Below are 25,762 nucleotides of genomic sequence, written 5' to 3'. Positions count from 1 at the left end.
CTCTTCAGCAAAGCTCACAGAAGGACTTACCAAGGGATTGTAACTCATCAATGAGATCTATCCCCATCTTCCATTTGCTGTCTTCAGTATCGCCCTAGTGACATATGTCAGATAGCCTCTTTAGCTAACCTGTCTTTGAACATGGTGCAGTCAAAATGGCTGGAGTGGATCCCGAAACAAAGAACGTATCATTCATTATGTAGTAACAAGTTGAACCCATCTACAAGACCATGGGGGGGGGGGGTCACAAAGAGGTAACTCTGTGCCCTGAGGCAAAACCTTCTATGTATCATTCCAAATATCTGTATGCTGTCAGCAAAAAAAAAAAACAGGAAGAAAAAAGGAACATCATGGGGAAATGCCTGCAAGGCGGCATTCTCCAAAGAAGGTGGTGGACAACTTTGGGCCCTTCAAGCTCGGTATGAAACTGTAGCTCCCACAATAGCAGCTACGCTGGCTATGGTTGATGAGAGTTGCAGTCCAACATCTGAAAGGCCAGTCCTTCCGTATCCCTGCCCTACACGACTGCAGTATGGTGGGAAGCAGAATGAGGTTCAGACCTATCAGGCCCTACACTGTTTGCTTCTGTCCCACAGACTACTTTGTCTGAGAGAATTTTGATGGTTCTCTTATCCTTCAAATTGTACTCAAGAACATCACTGGAGGGGAAAGAACTATGCAAACTGAGGAACACAATACAAGCTAGGTCAGAAAGCAAGATTAGTCAGTCATTGCATGGCACAGCAGTACTGTGAAGCATTCTGACCATGTCCTGTTGTGAAAACTCATTCCATTTTTTAAAAACTGCTGCCAACGCAAGGAGCAAAGTAAGTGCCACATTCTATTTAAAAGTCACTAACCTTGCATTATCTGATCAAGCAGACTAAGTGAATGAGTGCCATCTGGTGGCTGCACAAAACCCAGAATCTGCCTTCAATGGGCACTTGCTATTCTGTCCAATAGCTTCTCCTTCAACAGGTCTCCTACCAAAGCACTTTTAGAAGCTGCTAGCAAGGAATCTAATGCTGACATAAAAGTGATAGTGTGTACTGTAAAAGGCTTATCCAGATTATCAACTCAAAGCATGTCTCTAACCGTTCTTGGGGCCTCTCAGCACTATTTTGTTTTAAAAGATCACACCTACAGAATTGTTTCAGTAAGTGTGCACTTAAATATCTAAATTATGGATATAACATAACAAGCTTTTTGACCACACATATATCATAGATTCACTTCGAGAGGCAGGACTGGGTACAGGCTATAGCAGCTGGTTAATTGTAGCTTTGTTGCTGACTACTATCTGAGGACCTAACCCTAAAGGCACCAGATCTCATCTGATCTTGGAAGCTTGGCAATGTCCATTCTGGTCAGTATTTGAATGGGAGCCCACCAACAAATATCAGGTGCTGTAGGCTGTATTTCAAAAGTAGAAATTAGCAAAACCATCTCTGAGTATTCCTCACCTGAGAGAACCATCTGAAATTCTTAAGTCAACAGGCAACTTGAAGGTGCACTTTTGAGACTAACTGAACGACAGAAGTTGGTATCATGGGTTTTCATAGACTTGATCTTACTTCCAAATGTATCTGAGGAAGTAGGCTCAAATCTATGAAAGCTCATGCTGTACCAACTTATATCTTTCAGTTAGTCTCAAAGGTGCTGCAAGATCCCTTTGCATAGTTTCTAACAGTATCCTTAACAGGACACCCCAGTAAACCCTAATTCAAAACCAACAGAAGAAGCTGCTTATAATGGATTGGTACACACTGTATGGCAAGGGGAGGGGAATCCTTGCATGGAGTGGAGGAGGCTTTCCTTGGTGTGGGGTGTTTAACAGCTGTTTCTCTGTTTTCCTGCTAATTCCTCCTCCAAAAAAAGGAAAAGGAAAAAAAGAAAACCAGTAGGAAATATAGGAGGATAACTCAGTCTGTGAACATGAGAATTTCACAAGCTAAAACAGACTAATTTCAAAGCCCTTATTGCTGGAGTCAAGTGAGGTGGGGAGAGATTGAGAGACAGACAGAACGCTTCTTTATACTTTGCTCTGAAATATGTTTTAGCTTCCATGTCAGTGCCCTTTTTGCATGCCATGTGCTGATGTTGGGGTCACAACATGGTTGCAAACATTGCCATGAGGAGAAAAAGGAAGTGTGTCATCACCACTGGCCAATGGGTAACCCCATGCCACTCTCACGCAATTACATGCAAGAATAGGCTCCCAAGCCCTGATGCTTGGGAAACTAATTTTTCCAGTTATGCCAATACTATTCTTTAAAGGCACAAGTCCTTGAGGAAAGACACCATGTAACCCACATAACTACTGAGCAGCAACTCTGAACTTGTTGCATTATAAATAGGTGCTCTGAAATCCTCAAAATAAAGCCATTTGTCCTAAGTTGTAACTGTATTTTGTTTTAAAAAATAATATTCCACGGTACCACCACAAGGCATTTAACAAATAAGCGTGAAGTAGCACATCCTTCATCAAGCAAAGCACAAGCACATGCCAAGCATTAAAGGTGGGGGTGGAGAGCAAAAGAGGCAGAGAGAGGGGTGGATGGTCTAAGAAGTTAGTTGTTAATACCATGTTGTACTGCTGGGGCGGAGAGACTGGCAGGAGGACCTGGGGGCAGGAGCTTGGAGAATATTGAACAGGCTGCGGAGAGGGCTGCAGGGCTGGGACCGGCTGAGGGGGAGTAAAAAGGAAGAGAAACACAGGCATCGAGAAAGGGGGGGGGGGACAGGGAGAGGAGAAGAAAAGGCAGAACAAGGTTAGTTGTTGTACATACAGACAGAAGAGGGATGAAAACACACTGCCAGCTATCGAGTTGGTTTTTCACCTATTTTAGAGAAAAACAAAATGAATAGTTGCTCTGGCAAAGTTTGCCCAAGGGGGAACGTTAGCAGGGTCAGAAAACAATGCATACTCATTGCTGTTAAATTAGAGATGCAATATGCAGGTGCATATTCCATCATAATCAGGTATGCAAAAATCCTGGTGTCCAGAAACCCTTTTTGTAAAAATTGGTCCCAGCACCCAAGAAGCTACATAGATCAGAAGGCAGGTTTTTTTTCTCCTAGCTGAGTTTTAGGCCATCTTTTATGGAAAAGAAAAGTCACAAAACAATTGCAGGCCTGATCCCAGCAATGATATAACATAAGCACTTGTTTTGTTTTAGGTGGGAAATTATGGCAAAAACACATTAAGAAAGCATTCATTTAGACCAAACCAGCAGACATAGAAGTCTGTTTCTCTAAAGTGTTCATTTCAGTAATCAGGTGCAGGCTGAGCATCCCTTATCGGGAATTCCAAAATACTCCAAAATCCAAAACTTTTTAAGCTACATACCTGTACTGTATTTGTGAGGCTAGAGAGAGAGACAGCTGCAGAGAAGCATAAATCTGTGAAAGGGTGGGAAGTGGATACGAACCACACACTACCTTGAGTTCTCACCATTTCTCAGATACTCAGTCTCTATCCAGCATCATTATGTCTCAATAAGTATATGCAAATATGGGTATTCCAAAATCCAAATAAATAAATAAATAAATAAATATCAAAAATAAGGAATGCTTCTGGTCCCAGGCATTTCGGATAAGGGATATTCAATTTATAGTTTATAAGCCAACGCCAAAAATGCAACATGATGGGCTGGAGATGCACCCAGAAACAAGGGAGGAAAAATGGAAAAGATAACTGGCCAACACCTCATTATGCATCTTTAGGATTTCTCAGGAGAGGATTAGATGTGTCCCACCCAATGCCCACATTTGTTGTTGTTAATCACCCTCAAGTAGATCACGACCCATGGTGACCCTGTAGATGAGACATCTCCAAGACTCCCGGTCCTCCACTGCCCTTCTCAGTTCCTACAAACTGATAACCTGTGACTTTTTTAATAGAGTCCATCCATCTAGCATGCTTCCTTCCTCTCTGTCTATTTCCTCCATCATGTCTTCTCATGATGTGGCTAAAATATGACAGCCTCAGTCATCTTGGCTTCCAAAAATATTTCTGGTTTGATCTGTTCTGGCTGTCCATGGAATCCTTAGCACTCTTCTCCAGGACGACATTTCAAATGAACTGATTTTCTTCCTATCCCCTTCCTTAACTGCTCAGCTATCACATCCAAACAGGGTAATAGGGAATACAATGGCTTGTACGTTTCTAACTTTTGTGCTCAGTTGTATATCCTTACATTTTAGGATCTTTTCTAGTTCTTTCATAGCTGCCCTCCCCATTCTCAGGGGTCATTCACACTCACGTTTTTGTATCAAGATGATCCAGGGAGATTCGATGATGTGATACTGAATCGAAGTTCCCACTATGTTTACCATGATTGAATCTCTCCGTAGCATTTTAATCCTATTGACATTCACATTACCATAGTATCAATTTAAAATGGAGCCTCCATTTTGAAAATGTTCGATAGTTTTCGGGGTTTTTTTTAAAAAATGTTAATCAAATGATGTGCATTTTCATCATACCATTTAAGTATTTAAAAGTACTTTCATACTGATAGATAATGGCAGTCACGCAAAAGCAACATAAGCTGGCAAATTTTATTTTTTAAAAAATGTCCACCATCTCATCATGTTCCCAAGAGAACCCCCTCCCCGGCTATTATGAGCTCTGGGAATCAGCCTTTGGTGCAGTTAAGGGAACTAATTCACTGGCAGAAGAAAAAGCCAGGTGACACTTTAAAGAGAGCACTTTCTAACAGGAAGTTTGAATCCACCACATTTATGGAGCCGGTTTCTTCACATAACCAAGTGCTGAGAGGGAAAAACAATGGCACTTCGCCAGCAGGGCAAGACCAATGGGATGTGCACATAACCCCTCGCTTCCTGAGTACTCCAAATGGAATCGACAGCGCATTCTCATTCGTGGCTCTTTTAAAAAGATCAGTTCTTTCTAAAAGACCTGGTAAAAAACACTGGATTCAAAAGTACTGGGTTAAGTGAATTTCTTACCAGCCCCCCAAAAATTATACCACGTGCACTTGGTGCAGATATGAACAATCCAAAAACAACCCAGTTTCCATACCGGGTTACTTCGTAGTGTGAATGAGCCCTCAGTACAAGGCACAGCAGGTGAAAAAGGAAGCAAACTAAAGATTAAACTCCTCTCAATTTTCCTTTTGAACTTCTCATCTTTTCTTATTTTTGCTGGCAATAGTCTTCTTTCCACATCCTTAAGAATAAGGCAAAGACTGAGTCTTATTTCTAAGTCTCAAACTACATATTTACACTAAGATGCCCATTTCATAAAAGAAAAATGTATGGTTCTCTGGGGGGGGGGGGGAGACACAATCCCAAACCAACAAACTACACATACAGGCAAAACACACATATTCCACCAACAAAACAAAACCTCAACTCAAAACAGCAACTCCTCTCCACAAAAACACAGACAAACCATACTCCGTAAAAATCAAAGGCCACAAATACAGGGACACCTCTCTCCAAAATAAAAAGTGAGGACAACAAAGAGCTCTCACACACATACACACTTTCCCCAGAGAAAACATGTAGTCCACAACAACAAAACAAACCTCAGACGTGCAGGCAAAACAGTCCTTTAATGCTGGCATGGTGTTCCTCTGGATATTTACAAAAAGCGCAGAAGGAAAGAATTGGCCAGAGAAGTTGAAATCACCCTGTTTGCCTGGAAGACTCACTCTGGGTTGGCCAATAAAATATAGTTACAACAAATCTTGCTTTACTGCTATGTGCAGAGTTACTGAGTTCAGCAGTGCTTATTCCCAAAAATGTACAAGATTGCAGCCAAAGTAGTGAAGAAAATTAGACATGATTCTCTAAGGCTGGCATTTTAAAAAGCACAGTACTCACTGCTATTTCTAACTACTAGACATTTTACAATCGTATTCCTCATGATCATGTTAAGTTCAATCTACCCAATATTATGCTAGAACAATATTGAAATATTATTTTGAAAAAGCAACTCATTTGGCATTACTTGGTTCAAAATAGTACATCAAGCTTACTTGCTGTCTTAAGGTGATACATTTGCAGATTTAAAAAGTATATTTAGTAATTAAAATGCATCAACCCCCTCCAGCTTCCATTAACGTTTTTGAAGTACCAAGTAAATTTAGCACAATCCACTTAAGCACAAACTCAAAATTTGGAGCATTACTAGTCATTAACTTACTTTAAAAAGTAAAAACACTGTGAAAGTTGTTACCCCAAAAGTAATGTGTTAATTGCAATTTGTAACATGCTAATTCCAAGTTCTGCAGCAGAGTAAGGTAACTCAGAATCTACTGGAGCTACATCAAGGTCTGAGGGATTATCATTGAATGATGTGCTCTATTATGGAAAGGGTTTCTAACACTTAATAGTGGATCCCATTTTGAGAGAAAGGTGGGATATAAGTTCAATAACTAACTAAATAATAAACAGTTTAAGAATGGATAGTAACATGTATTTTTAAGAAAGGCATTCTGTGGCTGGCCTTATGCTAACTGCTTGTCTCTTTAGTCATCTTAATGTATATATTCATGCACACTGTTAGTATGAATCTGCTCAGCTTCCTTACGCCTCTCCCATCATTTCAAGGAGAGATAATAATTTTAAAAATCTCTAGAGAGAGGAAGAACACATGGCCATGTCTGAAGCATCATATCTTTGATTAGTAAGGCAAAATATGAATAATCCTTTTATGGGCACAATAAAATTCTTAGTTCATTCCTTTATGATGCATAGAAACCAAATGTAAAAGTCTTCAATGAACCACAATTTCCTCTTTTGTCCAAATGGCAAAACCATCATTACTGGGAAACATGGTCACAATGGACCGACCAAGATCCTAAACTAACTCCAAAGTATGGCTCCTAAAAAGCCCTAATAGTCCACAGGCCGCACTTTTCCCACCTCCGGTTTAAGAAATCAATGTATCCCACTGATAGGATACTGATCCTACTGTTTATGTGTAATCTTCCCACTGTGTAAAGCTCAACAATTTATAGATTGGATCAGGTTCCCCTGGATTCAAGGACGCATGTTTAGAGCACATACAAATGCAATGGTACACTTATCATGTGGTCAAAGCCTGGTGAAAAGTTTTTTAGGTCAAGAAAGAAGACTTCCAATATCTCTTTCCTGCTTCACATTAGCTAGAAGAAGCATCTTGAATAATCATGGTTGAAAAACTCTTTTCAATACAGAATGGAGGACGGGGGTGGGGGAGATTAAGTGCAAAATATATACAACCTTGACATATAGTGAGATCTTCACAGCTGATGCTACTGCCTCTATGTAGCAGCACATTATAATTTATGCAAAATTTGCATACTAAGACATAGCTCACCACAACATATATAAAAGAGAGAAGCCAGGTTTTTGTTGTCATTACTCTGTCTCTTACAAACTGGGTTGAAAGAGAGAGGAGAGATTAAGAGGCCCAGTTACGGCAGGGATGGAAAAACCCGGACCAAAAGCCAGGTTCCAATTCAGGAAGGGACTCAGGAGGGGCCCCTTCTTGCAGCCGGCAAGGCTAAGTGAACAGTTTGAGGCCTAGGCTGGAGTAGACATAGCCAAAACAAATTAGTGGATGAAGATGCAATTCTTATCAATTTGGAGATTTTTGGATCAAGCATACAAAGCACACTTAAATTCAATGCAAGTCAGCTCAGGAATAACCACCTGTGCATCAGTTATCCTCCCTTCAAAGCACAGCTCACTTCTGGTCCAAAATGTTCTTGCCTGCAAAGCACAGAACACTTCTATGAAAAAGATGGGAGATAACAGCAGAAGAGGTCTTGTGGGCCAGGTGGGGGTTTTCCTGGGGGACACATCTAGCCTATGGGATACAGGTTCACCTGTCCTGATGTACATTACTCTAGCTTGGCACAGGAACACCAGTGTGTCAAACTCTCTTGTACTTAGGTTTTATGCCTAAGGAACCATTATGAAGAGCTCCCCAGAAACTGGTGACATTGAACAGTGACTCACCTGTGGTATGATGTGATTACTCATTGCTGGCTGTTGCTGGGGAGTGGGAGGAAGTGGTTGATGTTGTTGTTGCTGCTGCTGTGGTGGTGGTGGCGGCTGCTGAGCAGCACATGGCAAGAGGCCCCGGCTAGGCTGGGCAGAAGAGACTTGGCTGCAGGCTTCTGGGGTACTCAGTGACAGACCTTCATAGGGACACAAAATGCATGAGGCAGATATGAGGAAAGATGGTGCTAAAACCTGGCTAAAAGAAACACTTCATGAACTGTAAAATCATGGACTGTAATCCCAGATATTTGTAGAAAAGCCTATGGCAGCTCCCCACCTTCCTCTATTATGGACTCACATATTCTGCAGCTAGACTTAGACTATCCAAACTGAATCCTGCTCTGGCTTAAGTTTTTACTGCAGACATCCATTTAGCCGGTTTTACTTATTATACTGAAACCTGTGTTTCATAGCTCTTATGAGCACTGTTTTGTATGAAAGGTGTAATACAATGATCATCGCCACCACAACAAATAATCTATGTTCCAACTATTATATAGGATTTTTTAAAAAAAAAATTAACACTCACTTTGGGAAGTTTCTTCATCTGCAAGATGACCTTCCAGCCATTTTAACTACTGAAGAGTGTACGTAAATGTTTTGCAGGGATATTTTCCCCTACATTGTACATATGCTAACTATGGTCCAAAACACACTGCAGAAATAATCCAGTCTGAGACTGCATTAACTGCCCTGGCTCAGTGATAGGGAAGCCTAAGAACTGTAGTTTATTGTGGCATCAGAGCTCTCTGACAGAGAAGGCTAAATGTCTCACAAAACAACAGTTTCCAGAATTCTCTAGCATTAACCCACTGATTTTGCATGCAGCATCTCTGAAATCACAGGTCAGCCTAATTTAAGTAACACTATTTTTACTGAGAGCCAATATGGTACAGTGGTTTTAGAGTTGGACTATGACCAGAGTTTGATTTCCCACTCAGTCAAGAAACTGACTGGGTAACTTTGGATGAGTCCCATACTCTCAGCCCCAGAAAAACCTTCTGCTGAAAGTCAGAAACAGACTGAAGGCACACAATAACAACAGTGGACTGATGTGTTTTATAGTTCTTATGAGCACTACTGTATTTTGTGCACCACCAGAAGACCTTGGAGGGCCACATTTTACCCCAACCTTTTAAAATACAACTCCCAATTATCCCTATGGGACACAAGAGGCAATTTTGCCACTCTGGGGGCTATTTTAAGTGTCTGAAAAACAGACCTGGAGCATGGGGAAATTGTCCCCACAACCCCAGGGGATGTTGGGGAATATTTGGTGCCCCCCCCCCAATTTTGTTGGCATCCTTGGGGCACCCCCAATCCGCATCCCTGCACTAAAAGATCTAAAAAGAGTGTCACTGGCATCAATATCAGAACCTTTAAAAATGTATCAGGGGCCATATGTTAGTATTTGTGAATTTGAAGTATCTTTGAGTCCACTGTAAAGCTGAAACTTTATTAGATGTTAGCACCTAATGATTAATTTTTCCCCATTTCTGGGTTTGAAATTTACACTGTCACTTTTATTTGCTCTATATCTTTACTTTCCTAGACCTGATAAGCAGAACAAACTTCAAATGGCAGACATTTCACCAAAGTGGCAATTTTTTTTGCAAGGTTTAGCCCCCACTCCCAGACTCTCAACTGTGGCAGTTTTCTTTTTCTTTTTAAGCACACAAAACTGAGTGTGTAACACAACATGAGAACAGGTATAGAAGTGTATGCAGGCCCAAACTGCTGGAAGAAATGTACCATAAACATAATAGATAGTAAAATATAAGTGTATATTTTTGCCTCTTATTTTACATAATGGCTTTCCAATTCTATCAGAACAGGGATGCACACTGAATCAAACATTGCTTTTATATACATTGATATATTTATATTGTTATATTATTATATATATATTTATATTTACATTAGCATGTAAGAGACCTTTACACATTAACTAGCTTTCAAGATGTCTTCAATAGCTGACTTAAATCACATTGAAATTCACAGCCTTTCCACCCTGAGACGGAAAGATATTTTGCAACCGATTTTCATTGTTCCAAGAGAAATGCTTTATTTTTATTCATTTTTAAAATAAGGGTGGGTGCTGCTTTGTTTCTGTGAGCTTATGAAGACTGACCCTTCAACACAGTGCCAAGTTTCAGTGGTTTGATACCAAAGCAGAGACACTATATATTTAAATGTCTCCCCTTACATCTTGAAGACGTTTGCCATGTAACCCAAAAGTTTAATATTCTTTACAAATCTTAAAAAAAAAAGAGTTGACCAGAAACAAGTCTGCTTAGTCTAGCATTCTGTTTTCCACACAATTTCTATATTTTGCCCTCAAAACAGAGCTCTGAGAGAATTCATGTTTCCATCTTACAGAACACAAGTATGGATGCTAGATAAGAGGATGGCTTTTATACTTTTATGCTTTGGTGAGCCCCGTTACATCTATCAAGAAAACACAGGTACCTGTTAGCCAGGTAAATTCACTTTGGGGGGAAAATTAGCCCCAACCCAGCAATTTATTTTTTATTGCGGCCCAAGCCTGATGCTATCCCAGATGTGATGAGAACCCTCCTTGAGAAAGAGTGATTTTCACAAAATGAAGTCTTATCAGAGAAAGTATCTGAACTGAAACTGCCACAGTTTGCGTACAGGATGAGGGAATAATATTCATCATTTCTCCCATTATTGCCAGATTTGAACAGTTTAATGTGCTACAAATGGAGTCTGAACTCCTTCCCTGCATGGACAGGCACATTCGTAAGGTGGCCAGTTCAGATCCTTTATCTGCTAAGACTTTATTTTGTGAAAATCACTTTCTTTCAATCTGCCTTTTTTCAGGGTATGTCAGTATCTGCTGATGGTACCTTCATCTGACTGAGGTCCGAATAAGGATTTAACTTCTAGGTTTTGTCCTAAAAATCATTAAAGAGCTACTGAGCGACTGATACATAACAGTGAGAAAATTCAAGTTCACTGAATGGAAACATTATTTTGCAAGGAGTCATGATGAAGTAAACTTTTCCTTGTGGTGTGTATTCTTATTTTGTATAAGTTTTGAAAAGCCCTTAATCTCTCCACATTTGCCCTGAGCATGTGGAGAGTGTGGACACACAGGTGTCTTTTAGAAGTCTTTTTCACCAGAATCAAAAGGCTCCCCCATTTTTTAGTGATGAAGAGACAGAAATATTTGCTTATTCCTGAAGCACGACCTTGACTAATCTTTCCTTGATGTCAGTAACATAATCCCATTCTTGAGTGGCTGGGATCATTTGTGTGATCAATTCAGGCATAAGAAATCTGCATAGTAAGGTTAGCAGGTGACTAAATCTGACATGATCCCTGATTGTCCTAGAAAATTATCAAAAAGAAAAAAGGGAGGGGATACTATAAAAATTTGAGCAAAAGTCAACATTATCAATAACTAAAGTCTGGAGTAAAATTTCACCCCCACATGCATTTTACTATGACAATTAAAATGGAGAAATGGTCAACCCAGAATTAAAGGAGTTCCATCCTAATTATGCAGTCAATTAAATCCTTATTCCAGAGAATTAATCCATACTATCCAAACTTGTGCTATCACTCCAAACTAAATCCTACACCAAGGAAAACCAAGTTGTGTGAACAGCATTCTGCAAATCCAAGCATATGTAATTATATATGTCTTGAATAATACTTTGCACTTACACAGTGCTTTTGTGAGGACTGAGTTAATTATTTGCTTAATCTGTAGTTAGCACTTCCCATGCTCTAGACAGGTACATCACCCCAGTCCTTGGTATTCTCAAGCATCTATATTGCATCAATATATCTATAATGTAACATAAACTGCATTCAACAACAGCATCTATTAGAAGCCTAAAATACTCTTCTTTCCCCTTCAAAGAGGAATGATGTGTGAAAGAGGGAAAGAGAGGGTGTGTGTGTCTATGTGTATGTATGTGGGGAAGGAGGGTCTGAACAGCAGCCACTGGAGAGGAAAAGAAAATGGGATAACTAATTCAAAGGTATCATTATCTACCAAGGAAACAGCCATTCAAACTTGACCTATGGTTATCACTTGCACCAAACTAAAAAATACTGTTCTTTTTTAACAAACAAAATAAAGAAGCCTAGAGAATGTGCTGCACCAAAATACAAAGCTGCCTATAAACCAGACCTAGTGAACATCTTGTCTGGACTACAGCTCCCACTACCCCTTACCACTGGCATAATGGCTGGGGCTTCTGGGATCTGAAGTCCAAAACACTGAGGGGGGGAGGTTCATAATTTATGCAATCAGCAGAGGCCGTTCACAGTGTCCTAATATCACTGAAGCCACCACAAGCACTAGAATCCTTTCACTACACCTTGCCAGCCTGAAACCAATCCACATGGCTGTAAAAATGTGTCAACTGTGTAGACGCAAGAGATAAAATTCTACACATGAGCATCAACTTTTTAGGCAGTAGGGAAAGAAGGAAATATTAACATTCTTTGATATATGCATCAATTCTTTAGAGCCCTTACCAATCAGCCGTAGCCTAGATTTTTTTTGTACATTTCTACCTGTACTGTGGTAGCAGAGGCAGAAAGGGAGAATAATTGTATTCATAAATATACATACTAGAGGAAAGAGAGGTAAGGAGAAATAAACAAAGACATTTCAGTGCCTGCCCTTGAAGTTCAGCTGGAGGATGACTGTAAACAGGGTGACTACATGGATGGTTGAATATGAGTCATCCCCATTGCTGTAGGAAGTAACAGTGAGAGAAGAGACATGATGTTGCTGTATGCCATCTCCTTTATTGAAACATCCCTGTGTCTGAGCTCCAAAATAAGGATGGCAGGAGAATTAGTACATCTGTAAAAGCATCAGCCACCTTTGTGCACAGAAAGAAGTCTGGGAAATGCAGGGAGTGAATCTGGGAATTCATTCCATCCTACCTTCTCTGGGCAAAGAGAGAAAAACATAATATATTCTTTTATAAGACGTGTAAGCAGTGCTCTGTGTATTCTGCACACCCTCCAGAGCATCACATGAACACAAAACAATTGTCAGTAATAAATTCAGTACTTTATGAATGTCTGCATGGGTGTGCTCCCTCTCTTCCTGCCCCATTTAAAAAACCTCTAGACCAACCTTTCCCGGCAGCTTCCATCCAGATGTTTTGTACTGCAAAATCCATCTTCCATGATCACTGACTACTGACAGGAGTTCTAATCCAAAACTCTAGAAGGCACCAAGGTGCAAAAGGCTGCTATAAGCCCCATAGCTGGTTAAAAAGATGCAGTGAAGTCTAAGGGAATATCTGAACTCAGGAAAGGAAGGAACAAAATTTATAGCAAGTATGTGAATGGATTTCTTGGGAAAGAGTAGGTGCAATGGGATAAGTCAGGCTCTTTCACATCTTTCCCTCTTTCTACTTCATTCTCCCTTTCCCTGCAAAAAACATGTATGAAACCCTAGATAGTGGAAATGGAAATGCAGAATTCCACTCTTTGGGACACAACATTTCTGGCAAAGTGGCAGTTATTGCACACTTAAAATACTTTACACCTGTTGGTCAATGACCGAATAAAATTTTACTACTACTACTACTATTACTACTTTACACCAAAGATGGGGAAATAATAGTGTGATATGTTATCAAGTAATTTCAAGAGGAAGTGACAAGACAATAGATAACTACTATCAAATCAAGACTTCCTGCAGTACAGGGGATGAGTTTGTGCCCACAGGCTCACATCCATCCTTCAATAAAATGAAATGTTCAGTACTGAATCATTTTTTCTCAACTTCACATGGACCTGGTAAATATTGCAGAGTGTGAGTAAAGCTGAAGATACCACAGTTCTGCCTCAGCAAAAGCAAGTTAAACAGTTGGTACAAGTATAGCAAGTAAAGCTCTCTTTAAGTATGTGGCCTACAAAAATAGTGTAAGGTGAAAGCAGTCATTAATAAATATAAAGGAAGTATTTGTTACTCTCTTAACTTTATTACAAATGCTCTGATAAAATAATTCCCTGGGCCCGGGAAAGGTAATTTGCCCACCTGTCCTGAATGGGGTCACGCTCCCCATGAAGGACTCAGTTCACAGTCTGGGGGTGCTCCTGGACTCGTCGCTCCATCTTACATCTCAGGTGGATGCGACAGTCAGGAGTACTTGTTATCAGCTTCAGCTGATAGGCCAACTGCGACCCTACCTGGGCCGGGGGGACCTTGAAACGGTGGTACACGCTCTGGTAACCTCTTGGTTGGATTTCTGTAATGCGCTCTACATGGGGCAATCCTTGTACCAAACCCGGAAGCTTCAGTTAGTGCAAAACATGGCAGCTAGGTTGGTCACTGGTCGTTCCAAGGCCAACCATATAACACCAATCCTGTACGATCTCCATTGGCTGCCGGTTCGCTTCCGGGCACAATACAAGGAGTAGGTTATAACCTATAAAGCCCTAAATGGCTTGGGCCCAGGGTACTTGGAGGACCGCCTCTCCCTATATAATCCGCCCCGCACACTCAGATCAGCTGGGAAGAAATTGCTGAAAGTTCCAAAGGCGAGATATGTATCGACCTCACAAAGGGCTTTCTCTATCTCTGCCCCTAGGAACTGGAACATTCTTCCCGAGGAGCTCCGCTCCACCCCCTCTCTAGACCTCTTTAAAAAGAGACTTAAGACCTTTCTGTTTGAGCAAGCTTTCCCTGATGTCTCTAACAACACCTGACTACCCCCCCCCCCCATATGAATGTATTATCGTCCACACTTGCTAGTTGGATTTGTTATATTGTGTATACTGTGATGGTTTTATCGGTATTTTGTAATGTTTTATTGAAGTTTTATTTGTATTGCAATTTTTATTCCCATGTTTTCTTGTTATTGCAATTCGTGTTGTACACCGCTTTGATCATTTGGAAAAGCGGTTAACAAATAAAATTTATTATTATTATTATTATTATTATTATTATTATTATTATCATTATTATTATTATTATTATTATTATTATTTCCACATAAAGATTTGAGTGTGTTTGAGCAACACTTGAATCAAATGTGCTAAATCATATTAGGTTATTTAGAGCACTTTATGTATAGAACCCATACCACTGCAGAGATCTGAGTTTTTAGGATCACAGAAAATGTTCCTGTTCTGAAAGTATGCAAGGGGATCTTATAGCAACTTTGAGATTAATTATGTAGAAGAAGCTGTAGCATAACCTTTTGCAGATTTGGTCTACTCCTTCAGATGCAACTTATGCTACAACGTCTTCTACATAGTTGATCTCAAAGGTGCTACAATATCCCCCTGCGTACTGATATGACTAACACAGCTATGTCTCTCAATTCTATACACTGAGTCAGACCTACCTATTCATCTAGCTTAGCACTGTCTACACATGTGGTGGGAACTGGGCACACCTCCAGATGCTGCTGGACACCAGGTCTCATCAGCTTTAGCCGGAATAATTGGCAGGAACACATAATTCCCACACCTTGTCTATACTGACTGGTAGCTCTCCAAGGATTTCAGAAAGGTGTTTTTTCAGCTTAACCTGAAAATATCAAGGACTGAACCTGAAAACTTCTACATGCAAAACAAATGTTCCAACACACAACTAAAGCACTTGAACGATGGATGACCCTCCCACTATATTCTTCTCTTCCTTCTCTGCTACTTGATATACTACAGGCCAAGTTCATCTAAAATAAATGGTTTCTCTAAGAGCCACAGTCATTCATGTCTGCAAGTATGAAGGCTGGGCTGTCCTCTTAACTTACTTTCCTATGGGCCGCCTCCAAAGAGGTGCAATTTGTAGTTAATTGTACACTGCCTAAAAGAAGTTCAGAACCTCAGAGTAAAGTTGAAACTCTTAGCTATCCAGGGAATTCTGCAGGGCCAGTGTTGCTTTTTCAGCCCCAACCATCCCTCAGCAGCAGAATGCATTCAAGGAAAGTACAACTACACAACTGTTACAAGCTACTTATGGAAGCCATTGTTCAGATATGAAGTATATAAATGTGGGAGCCTTATCCAACAAATGCAGGTCCAATTCACAGATTGCAAAGCTTCTTTTTTGGAATACAGCTATCAGAATTCCCTAAAACAGCATGGCTAGCTAAAGAAGTTTAGGAGGTACAACCCAAAAAAGTAACTTCTGCAAGTCAACATCCACTGGTACTGAGCAAACATGTAGCATGGCTTGATGCCCTCCTGAGTGGAGTGAAGTTACCAAAGCTGCTCCAACTACTGTAAGCCTGTTTTACCACAGAAACATGTATTGCAAATCCATGTTATTAACCAGAGCTTCCCACTACTTGTAGACAAAAGAAATATATGTGATAGGATACTCTGATCATTTACCATGATTTGAATATTTTCTCCCTACACTGAAGTGCTTTCATTATAAGCAATCTGGTACCTTTGTGACCTTCAACGACCAGGTCATCAAGCCCCTAAGCTTTGAGTGTAGCATAGGGACACCCAACCCCCCTCATCCCCAGATTGAAAGCTTCCTCAAAGGTAGCACAAGGCTACTAATATCAGCATGTGAACTTTTTGTCTCCATTCCAGAAACAATCTGGGTATCCTGGATACCAAAGAGCGCCAATGACTTCAGATCGTTCTCTGTGCTGCTCTAGCAGCTGCCTGAAGTCTGACTGAGCCCATTCCGATTGCCCCTTAGGATCAAAATACTCCCCCCCCCCCCCTTTACTGATTTTTATGGTCTAATTTTGAACAGCACTACTACAGAAGCAAGGCTCATGACGCTGATAAGCAACTCAAGAAACATGAGGTGAGACAGGATGAAGAAAGCAGTAACTGTAACAACTGCTAGAGAGAGAGAAACATCATTTTTGGTCAGACTCTAGTACCAGAAATGCAATACAGGAGTCAAATTCATTTAAATTAAAAAGCACAACAGTAGACATTATTGGAAACACATTAGATGGGACACTTAACAGCTGGCAGTCATAGTCTTGGGCTTGTGGCTTGTAGGTTATACATCAGTGTTTCTCAGGCTCTCTGATGTAAAGGATTGGTGTTTTTTCAGTGTGAGAAGGACCAGCGCTAAATTTGTACCCTCTGGGTATGATTGTTTCTTTCTTTCCTTCAAACTTGCCAGAGATCAGCAACCAATGGCTCAGTACTAGCACTAAGAGCCCTGGTGGTGCAGTGGTTAAATACCAGTAGTGCAGTCACTCACTCACAAGCCATAAGGTTGGGAGTTCAATTCCAGCCAGGGGCTCAAGGTCAACACAACCTGGCATCCTTCCGAGGTTGCTAAAATGAGTACCCAGCTTCTTGGGGGCAATTAGCTTACACATTGAAAATCGCTTAGGAAGTGCTGAAGTGATAAGCATTATAGAAATGTACTTGCTATTGTTACATGCTAGCACTAGTCCAGGAACCAGCATTTTGACTAGCACTGCTATAGATTATAACACAACTGTTACAGCCCTCCATCTTAGGGACAGGTAGGATACAAATGTCAAGGCAATAAGGTGCAAATAAGGCACTTCCAAAGCTGTTTTGGCCATCTTTGCCTGTGTACTATATACAAAACTGTATCATCCCTTAAGTCTTGCAAGAGCTCTCTGTCTACATGGGCACACTGTTGTGATTGGAGGCATAGTTTCCTTGCAAAGAGAAACAATTCTGCATCTAGTTATTCAATCAACTTCTCTAATGATGGTGCTCAAAACATACTGGGAACTAATTCAGAACTGAGCTTTACCTCTTTGCTTACAATAATTTTTGGCCACACCTGCAAAATGTGCCATAGAAGAATAAATGATAGAAGGAAGTATTGCACTTCACTTTATTACCTCCTAAAACACTGCCTGGTCATCCCTACGGACGATAGCTAAAAATGAGACATCACAGAGCTACAACAAAGGTTTGTTGATGTGTGCCTTCAAGTCATTTCCAACTCATTGTGACCCTAAGGTGAATCCATTATGGGTTTTCTTGGCAAGATTTGTTCAGATTTGCCTTTGACATCCTCTGAAAATGGGAGAATGTGATTTGTCCAAGGTCACCCAGTGGGTTTCCACGGCTGAGTGGGGATGTGAAATTGCTCTGCTGGATCTCACAACAAAGGTACACAAGAGCAAAGTTTGATCAAACTTGGTGCATTTTTAATTTGGCCAATGATACACAGAAGACTGCAGTCATAAAGCAGGGCCTATGGTGCATCCAGGGCCTGGACCTTGCAAACATCTAGATTATTTCTGGAACAGAAGAGAGTGTGTAGAAGGGTACTCCCACAAGGTTGCCTCTCCACTGCCAACTCCAAGGTTTCACTGCTATCATCTTTACAGCCTAGGGCAAGGCTTACTACTGAGTGTCTCAGCAGATGGTATATCCCCTCTCAGGGTGGCTCCAGATCTTCTCTTCTTCAAGGCATCTTGTTTATGCAGCACTAAGAAGTACAAGTGCAGCAAGGAAAAGACTTATGCCACTGTGACACATTTTCACTTATGTCAAAGAAATCAATGCCAAGTTCTCAGGAGACAGGGACAATCGTAATTCTGGTTTGCCCTCCTGATGACAGGCTCACAACTGCCTTTTTAATGTCCACTTGTTTTACTTGAGCAAGGGCAGTAAAGAGGAAAGCAATACCTGGCCTGACAGTCCTGCTGGCGCTTCCTTTGCCAATGCCACCAATGCTGTCTCCTCGCGTCAAGATGGAAATGCCACTGAAGCTGCTGGCTTTGGTAACAGGAGGGCGCAGATTGCGGGTGGAGCCATCCGAGTCTGTGCTGCTCCATGGCCGAGGCTCCAATGACTTCAGATCGCTCTCTGTGCTGCTCTGGCGGCTGCCTGAAGTCCGGCTGAGTCCATCCCGATTGCCCCTGCATCAGAGATCACTGGGGTTAATGCTACCAGGGGCTAGAAAGAAGCAAAATGTCTGTACATTCAAGCAATGCATTGTTTAGTGTTAGGAAGACAGACAAACAAGCACAAGTAGCTACACTGAGAAGGACCGACTCAGAAGCACATGAGTGCTGCTGCCCCTTAAACACACTAGCACAGAGGCAGGCAAGTCTTACAGGCTGCTCCTGACAATACAGACTGCCTTGTGTGTAGAATGGACTGTATTGTGGCTATTCAGAAACAACAGGTGCAAAGGTGAATTAATCTGACCAGGCAAGAGTACCTTAGCAGAAAAAGATATTCTGAATGCAAACATGTCCTGACATGTTTCTGATCTGAACATGCCTTTCTGATCTGACAGCAGACAGAACTACCTCTCTCAAATAGTAGGCCTAGGAGGATGAGCCATTAAGTCAGCAAGCAAGCTGTAGCAGATGGCTCCAACCTTTACCAACACCCCTTCTACAACTCATAATTATTTGGGAGTTTACACAGTATGATGAGCCTATCCTGCTACTTGCTTGCAATGTCTTCAAGAAATTAATTAAATTCCCCAGATTTCGGGGAATTCCCCAGAAATTGGCAATACTGGTCTTAGGTACCAAGAATTAATTTAATTTAATTTGTTTTATTTATATACCGCTATTCCAAAGATCATAGCGGTGAACAGCAAGTAAGCTAATTAGCAAGTAAGCTAATTGTGCTTCAATAAAGGACGTTGCATGGATAACGTTTGAAAAAAGTGATGGAGGGACCAGAAGGCCATTACGCAGAGGACATATTTTACTTGTATACTTAACACAATTTCTATAGTGACCATATAATGAATGTTAACATATGTGCAACAACTGATTTCTATCTCACCTACTGAATGCTGAAAGTAATTCATCTCTTTTGCAGTAACAGAGATACAGCAAAATTATGTTATGAGATGAGAGAGATCAACTTCTTTTGTAATGTAATTGTAACTGCTACAGTTACCCTTATAGTTACAGGGGCTATGACTTTACCACCTGTGTGTCTTTTGTGCCACAAGACAGTACTTTGGAAAATTTTAATGGGAAGGGAATGTAATTGCCTCAGTTATTTTTGAATAATGAAAAAAGAGTGGCTTTTAAAAAAACTCTTTAACTTTGGGACATGGAATTGTAATAGATAATAATTAGTTTTATTAAGCAACTTTCCAAGCCCCCGCCCAAGTAACTTTCCAAACCCCAGCTAGTAAAGTTTAATATTACTATGGAGTTTGATACTGCTGTCCTCAATCCTCATACAATAGAAACAAGAGCTCAAAACACAACATATGTGGAGAATATGTTTTAACACAAGACCTTTGGGATATATGGCTTTCCACCTCATCTACACCATCAAATGGATAAGACATTTATTGTTTTTAAAAACCAAACCCTGTGACTCCTGTGTACCTAGAAGATACCACTGTCTCAGGCATCACTAGTGGAATAGGAGAGTATGCTGAGAAAAAGAATAAAAACAGGAAGGTACCAAATGCAGGAAAAGGGAGAAGTACTCAAGTGCCCACACACTCCAAAATCTTTTTTTAAAAAACCCAATATTTCTCAGGTACAATCCTTTTTTCAGAAGCACTCTTGGGTGCAACCAAGACATTTGGTTTCCAGCTTTGTTTTCCAATCCAGAATTTTCTTTCCCAACAATGCCACAGATCAAAGACTGAAGTAGTTGTGCCCAAGAGTGCCCTTGAAGGAAAACTGATATTTGAAAGGCACTGGGCTGTGCATTCAGAGCCTTCCTCCACCTTTGTTTTCCACAGGTGACTACCTGACCATCCTAGAGAATCAACAGCAGCCACAATTCTTCTAGCTTTCTGAAAGTGGGGCTTTGTTTAACATCAGAAATTCAACAAAGCTTCCTAGTATTAAAATAGGCTTCAATCAATGAGCCACACACTTAAACATGTCTGCAGCTATCTCCAGGTGGCTTAGTGCCAAAGATGGGTAAGGGACTTCAGCCAGAGCAGAAGACAATAACAAGAGGCTGTGCTTCAGTTCTAAAAGAAACCAAAACAAATCCATGTTTGCCAAGTTTGAAAGAGCCAGGAGTTATCTTCGAGATTAAGTTTCCTCTATTGAGTCAGAAAGATTAGGATAGGATGACTTTGTCTGTTAAATGTAAGAATGGCCAGATTAGACTGCAGATGGTTGTGAAAGCCCCTACTGAAGGATGAGGAAACAGATTAAGGAGGCAGTCAAACCCTCCAATAGCAAATTGAAGAATCACTGTACTGTTCCAGGTATTAACAGTAGTAACCACTTTATTCTTTCGGAAAAGTTAGATCTGCCTACATTTCTACCCCAGAAGGTCTGAATTAGGAGACTTGGCATCTGTAGAGCTAAAGGAACAAACAGAGAATCTGAGGATTTTTCCTAGATAGGAAAAAAATTTTTTAAAGCACCATCCACTGCAAATGACATACCCACCCCCCAAAAATTACTGTGGAGCTAACAATCATTTCAGAGCCTTCCCATAAAATGCAGCTATTCTATAGTCTGAAGAAGAAACCTATGGACAGCTTCTACTGCTTATTTTTCCACACCTTTCCCTCTATGCAGGAGGTTGGACAGTAAGATACCTAAAAGTGAATGTAATGCTGGCAACACTAGCTAGACTGAGAACTGTAAAGATAATTGTACCTTGGACAAAATATACCAGGAATTTCTTTTATCCTCAGTGCAGTTACAGTTTTATTGCTTTAACACAAAGCCACAGCCAACACCACATTTCACGGAAATCTAAGCTGACTAGTGTAATCTTACAACAATGCCCATTCATTTCTAGGAGGCTTACCCAGGAGATGTCCATCTGCATTGTGCCCTTTAGACCCAATGAACAAGCCTCATCCCTGAGCAGGAGTTAAGAACATCTTGCTCTTAAACCTTTGCTTTCCAGGCAAACTCATATAACAGCACTCACTTGATTCAAGACTGCACATGAGCCACTGTGAACTAAAACTGGAAATGTTGGAAGAGTAAAGTGCCTATATTTTTCCTTGCCAAGTGCAACAGTGAGCCATGTCCCCTGGTGCTTCAGTTCTTAATTACATTGTAACACTTGAAGCCGAGCTGCCATGCCCGCAGAGGAATTCCTCGTTTGTGCTGGGCGCCTGCTTTGGTTTGATTCCCACAAGAACTAATTTAGCACAGAACTCTAATTTATTAGAGCAATGTCTATGCCAGAGGTGGCCCTGCCATGAGCCAAGAGGTAGCAGCCACATCAAGAGGCAGAGTCTGGCAGCTGCCATTAAGGGCAGCAGAGTGTGAGGACAGATCTAACCCATGTGACGCTGCAACAGAATGGGTGCCTGTCCAAGCCCCAGTGAAATGAACAGGCTGGACTGACTTTGACAGGTACAGTTTGGTCTGAGCCATATAGAATTTGTTTCTTGAGCCATGCTCCAACACCCTGTTTTGTCAGCTGCACTTCTGTGTCTAATTAAAATTCATTTCTAATTAAAAGTTCACTTCTGTGCCTAATTAAAGCATAGGTTTTAATCTTCCAAGGCCTAAATGACTTGGGACCAGGCTGCCTTCTCCCATGTGTATCTACCAATATCTTTAGATCTTCTTCAGCATCCCTGATCTAAGCCTTCCTGTAAAATGAAGGGGACTGGGTGGCCAAGAGGAAAAGAGCCGCTTAGCAGTGGCAGACCAATGACAGAGCACCATCCCAGAGACATTTTCCCTTTGACTTGTTTAGTGACAGTAGGCAGCACCTTTATCCATACAAGGCTTTTAAATCTTACAGCCTAGACCAGACAAGTTGTAAAATCTGAGCTTTAACTAGGGTTGATGTTGGTTTTGCTTTCTGCTGTTGTATCTAGGCACTTTTGAGATCTTTTGTGAGATCTTACTTGGTATTCAAATTGTTTCTACACTTATTTATTATGGCCATCCAAAGAACTTTACAGTTTGGAGCAGCATACAAATGTCATTGATACAGAAATAGATAAAAATAAAAGAAGGAGACATGATCCCTGAAGCTCCGTGGCAACCCAATGCTTCTAACCCTAGGTAAGTCTGTTAAAGAGAAAGACTAACTATGTAGAAGAAGCTGTAGCATAACCTTTTGTAGATTTGGTCTACTCCTTCGGATGAAACTTATGCTACAACTTGATTTCAAAGGTTACATTTTGTGCAATGGTTCTTAGCCTGTCCATTGCCTGCAATGGACTTGATATGCAAAAAATGACACAAAACAGAATGAGAGTATAACCAATATCCACGTCTTTTAAAAGTCTACCAACCACAGAAGATAATCATGATATATTTCCACCTGTGGCTCTCGCAGGGGATAAAAGGTATATCCTGAGCTCTTTTCTCCCTACTGAGACACTCCTTGTGGAAAATTCTTGCTGACATTCTCATAAGATTGCTCCTTCAGCTGTTCTGCCAGCAAACAATGGCTTGCTGCTTCTCTTTACCCTTGTGAAATTTATTTTTTTCAGCCAGTTCTGAGGTTACAGAACGATTTTACATTTCCAAAAATGGAAGAATGACCTTTTAGCCTTTCCAACTTCCACTATGTCTAGGGGCTATTCCAAATAAAACCTAATAGTATCACATCACCATGTAGGCAAACATTTGTATGTCTACAGACCCTCAATCCTCCATTACATGTCCAAGACCATTTTTGTTTTGATTTTTGTTTCTCCACCTCCAACCTTGCCTGCTCCTTTTAACATGTTGCTTGATGAAGAGAGTAAGAGATCTCAGAAACTTGCACACATGCTTTTTTGGTTGGTGCAACAAAAGTTATCATCCTAATACAAATTTTGAATTGTTTGGAGTGTATATAGAAAAGGAAAAGGGGAGGAGAAAAAAAAAGAAATCTAACAGCACTTTTAAGACTGGACTATCCACTTCTTCAGATGCAATACAGAATGACATTAAAGCCACAGGTTATTTAGCACATTTATACTGTTGTCGGAATGAGACAGAATTTAATATGTGCCAGAAAGATGCAAATCGTGACTCTCACTCTAAATCTTGGAAAAGTTGCATGAGATGATACAGATTTTTCATATCTTTACAGTGGTCAATTAGCACTGACATGGAAAGGCAATAAATCTGCTCACCAAAAGTCAGTTCCTTCAGAGTCAAAACCTTCTGAGGAGATTCATGTGCAGTTGTGAGGGGTGTGTGCATGTGTTTGTGCCTTAAAGCTGCCTGTTGACTTATGGTGACCCCAAGAATTTCATAGGGGTTTCGTAGGCAACGAATATTCAGATGTGGTTTTGCCAGTTCCTTCCTTTGAAACATAGCCTACAGAATCTTTTATTTGTGGCAGTCTCCTATATAAGTACTCATCAGAGCTGATCCTACTTAGCTTTCAAGGTCAGATAGGATCTGGTAAAACTCATGTATTAATACATGTAGTGCAGTATGAAAGCATTATCTTTGTTCATAGCTTTGCTAATGGAATGGAACTTGTGAATATAATTCAATTCAACTGTTTCTCTTTCCACTCTTCTTTGTAATTTCCTTCTTCAAGGACTGCACCTTGTAAATCATGTACTATACATCAGGAGGATTGAAATGATTTTGATGATTTACAGTAAGGCTCATAATTTACATCCTTGTGGATCCTATTACATTCTAACCCATTCCCACAACTGTCTAAATAGGTTTACTATCCTGAGGCATTAATATCACTCTGTTCCTGCATCTGAAGAAGTGGGCTGAAGTCCACAAAAGCTCATAGGTAAAAGGTAAAGGTACTCCCTTGACATGAATGTCAAGTCGTAACCGACTGCAGGGGGTGGTGCTCATCTCCGTTTCTAAGCCAAAGAGCCAGCACTGTCCGAGGACCGCTCTGGTGGTCCTGTGGCCAGCATGACTGCACCAAACGCTGTTACCTTCCCACTGAGAACTGGCACCTATCTATCTACTTGCATTTGAATGCTTTCGAACTGCTAGTTTGGCAGAAGCTAGGACTAGTGACAGGAGCGCACCCCATCATGTGGCACTTGAACCTTGGACTGCCAACCTTCCGATCATCAAAACTCAACCACTAAGCCACCATATCCCAAGCTCATGCTATAATATAAATCAGTTAATCTTAAAGGTTCTGTTAGTTCCCTTTTTTCTCTTTCCCTTTTCTTCTTTTTTTAATGGTGCAACAGACTAACATGGCTACTTCTTTGAATACTCAAAGGGCATATGTGTCTAGAATTTTAGTCAATTTTTTTCAAATAACCACCTCATTACAAGAGGTTAGAGAAAGCCAAGCATTTCATGAAATGGAAAAAAATAATTTCCTGCATCTGCTAGGGGTGTTAAAGTTGCCTGCACTAAGATTTAATCTCCAATTGTTGCATCTGATTCTCACCTGAAGCTTGCATCACATATAAGCCTAAGTACACTTACTTGGTAAAATGCTGCACTGAAATCAAGGGAACCTATTTCCCAACTAAATGCTCGTGGAGACCAATAATGATAAATATAAACTCCTGAATAAGTAGAAGTTTTAGTTTTCAATTTATTGTGGAGAAAAGAAACACAAAGTGATGTTGCAAAAGATATGACAACTTTAAGGACTCCACAAGCAGCCATGCATGGTGCGAGCTTGGTCTGCAAGACAAATGTATGCAAGAAATCACACAGAGGTACCTAAAGATCTGCCGCCTTTTGTGAGAGCTAGAAGAAAAGCCTTCTTTGGAGAGTCTGTTGGTTAACATCAAAGAAAAGCATGGTTATGGAGTTACAGGATCCTCCACCTTACAAAAGATTGATGAATGGGAGCATTCATGCGTTCTACTAACCTGCTGTCATTCAGGAACCCGTTCTGGCCCGACTACCAGCAAACAGAACCACAGGATTGAAAATAGAAACAAAAAGAAGAA

General features: G+C 40.7%; 1 protein-coding gene across 13 annotated transcripts in view; it reads right to left on the bottom strand.

Moving 5' to 3' along the window:
• Positions 1–25,762, bottom strand: part of R3HDM2 (R3H domain containing 2) — a 189,182-nt gene that overhangs the window by 30,051 nt on the left and 133,369 nt on the right. For 8 of the 13 annotated variants that reach the window (XM_089482287.1, XM_089482299.1, XM_089482303.1 and 5 more), the window contains 5 exons: positions 25,682–25,713; positions 25,530–25,583; positions 18,631–18,863; positions 7,978–8,159; positions 2,585–2,686 (listed from right to left, as the gene is read on the bottom strand). In XM_089482287.1, the coding sequence (XP_089338413.1) occupies positions 2,585–2,686; positions 7,978–8,159; positions 18,631–18,863; positions 25,530–25,583; positions 25,682–25,713 (603 nt within the window). Of the gene's footprint in view, positions 1–2,584; positions 2,687–7,668; positions 7,729–7,977; positions 8,160–18,630; positions 18,864–25,529; positions 25,584–25,681; positions 25,714–25,762 lie in introns of all 13 variants that reach the window. The other 5 variants (XM_089482324.1, XM_089482340.1, XM_089482314.1 and 2 more) reach the window with 4 other exon arrangements.

This window comes from Sceloporus occidentalis, unplaced genomic scaffold (assembly GCF_023333645.1).
Source record: "Sceloporus occidentalis isolate IW3139 unplaced genomic scaffold, rSceOcc1.0.p SCAF_1, whole genome shotgun sequence".
In the NCBI taxonomy this organism is placed as follows: Eukaryota; Metazoa; Chordata; class Lepidosauria; order Squamata; family Phrynosomatidae; genus Sceloporus; species Sceloporus occidentalis.
The sequence above is the reverse complement of the archived record's forward strand: the minus strand, read 5'-3'. Positions and strand labels throughout refer to the sequence as shown.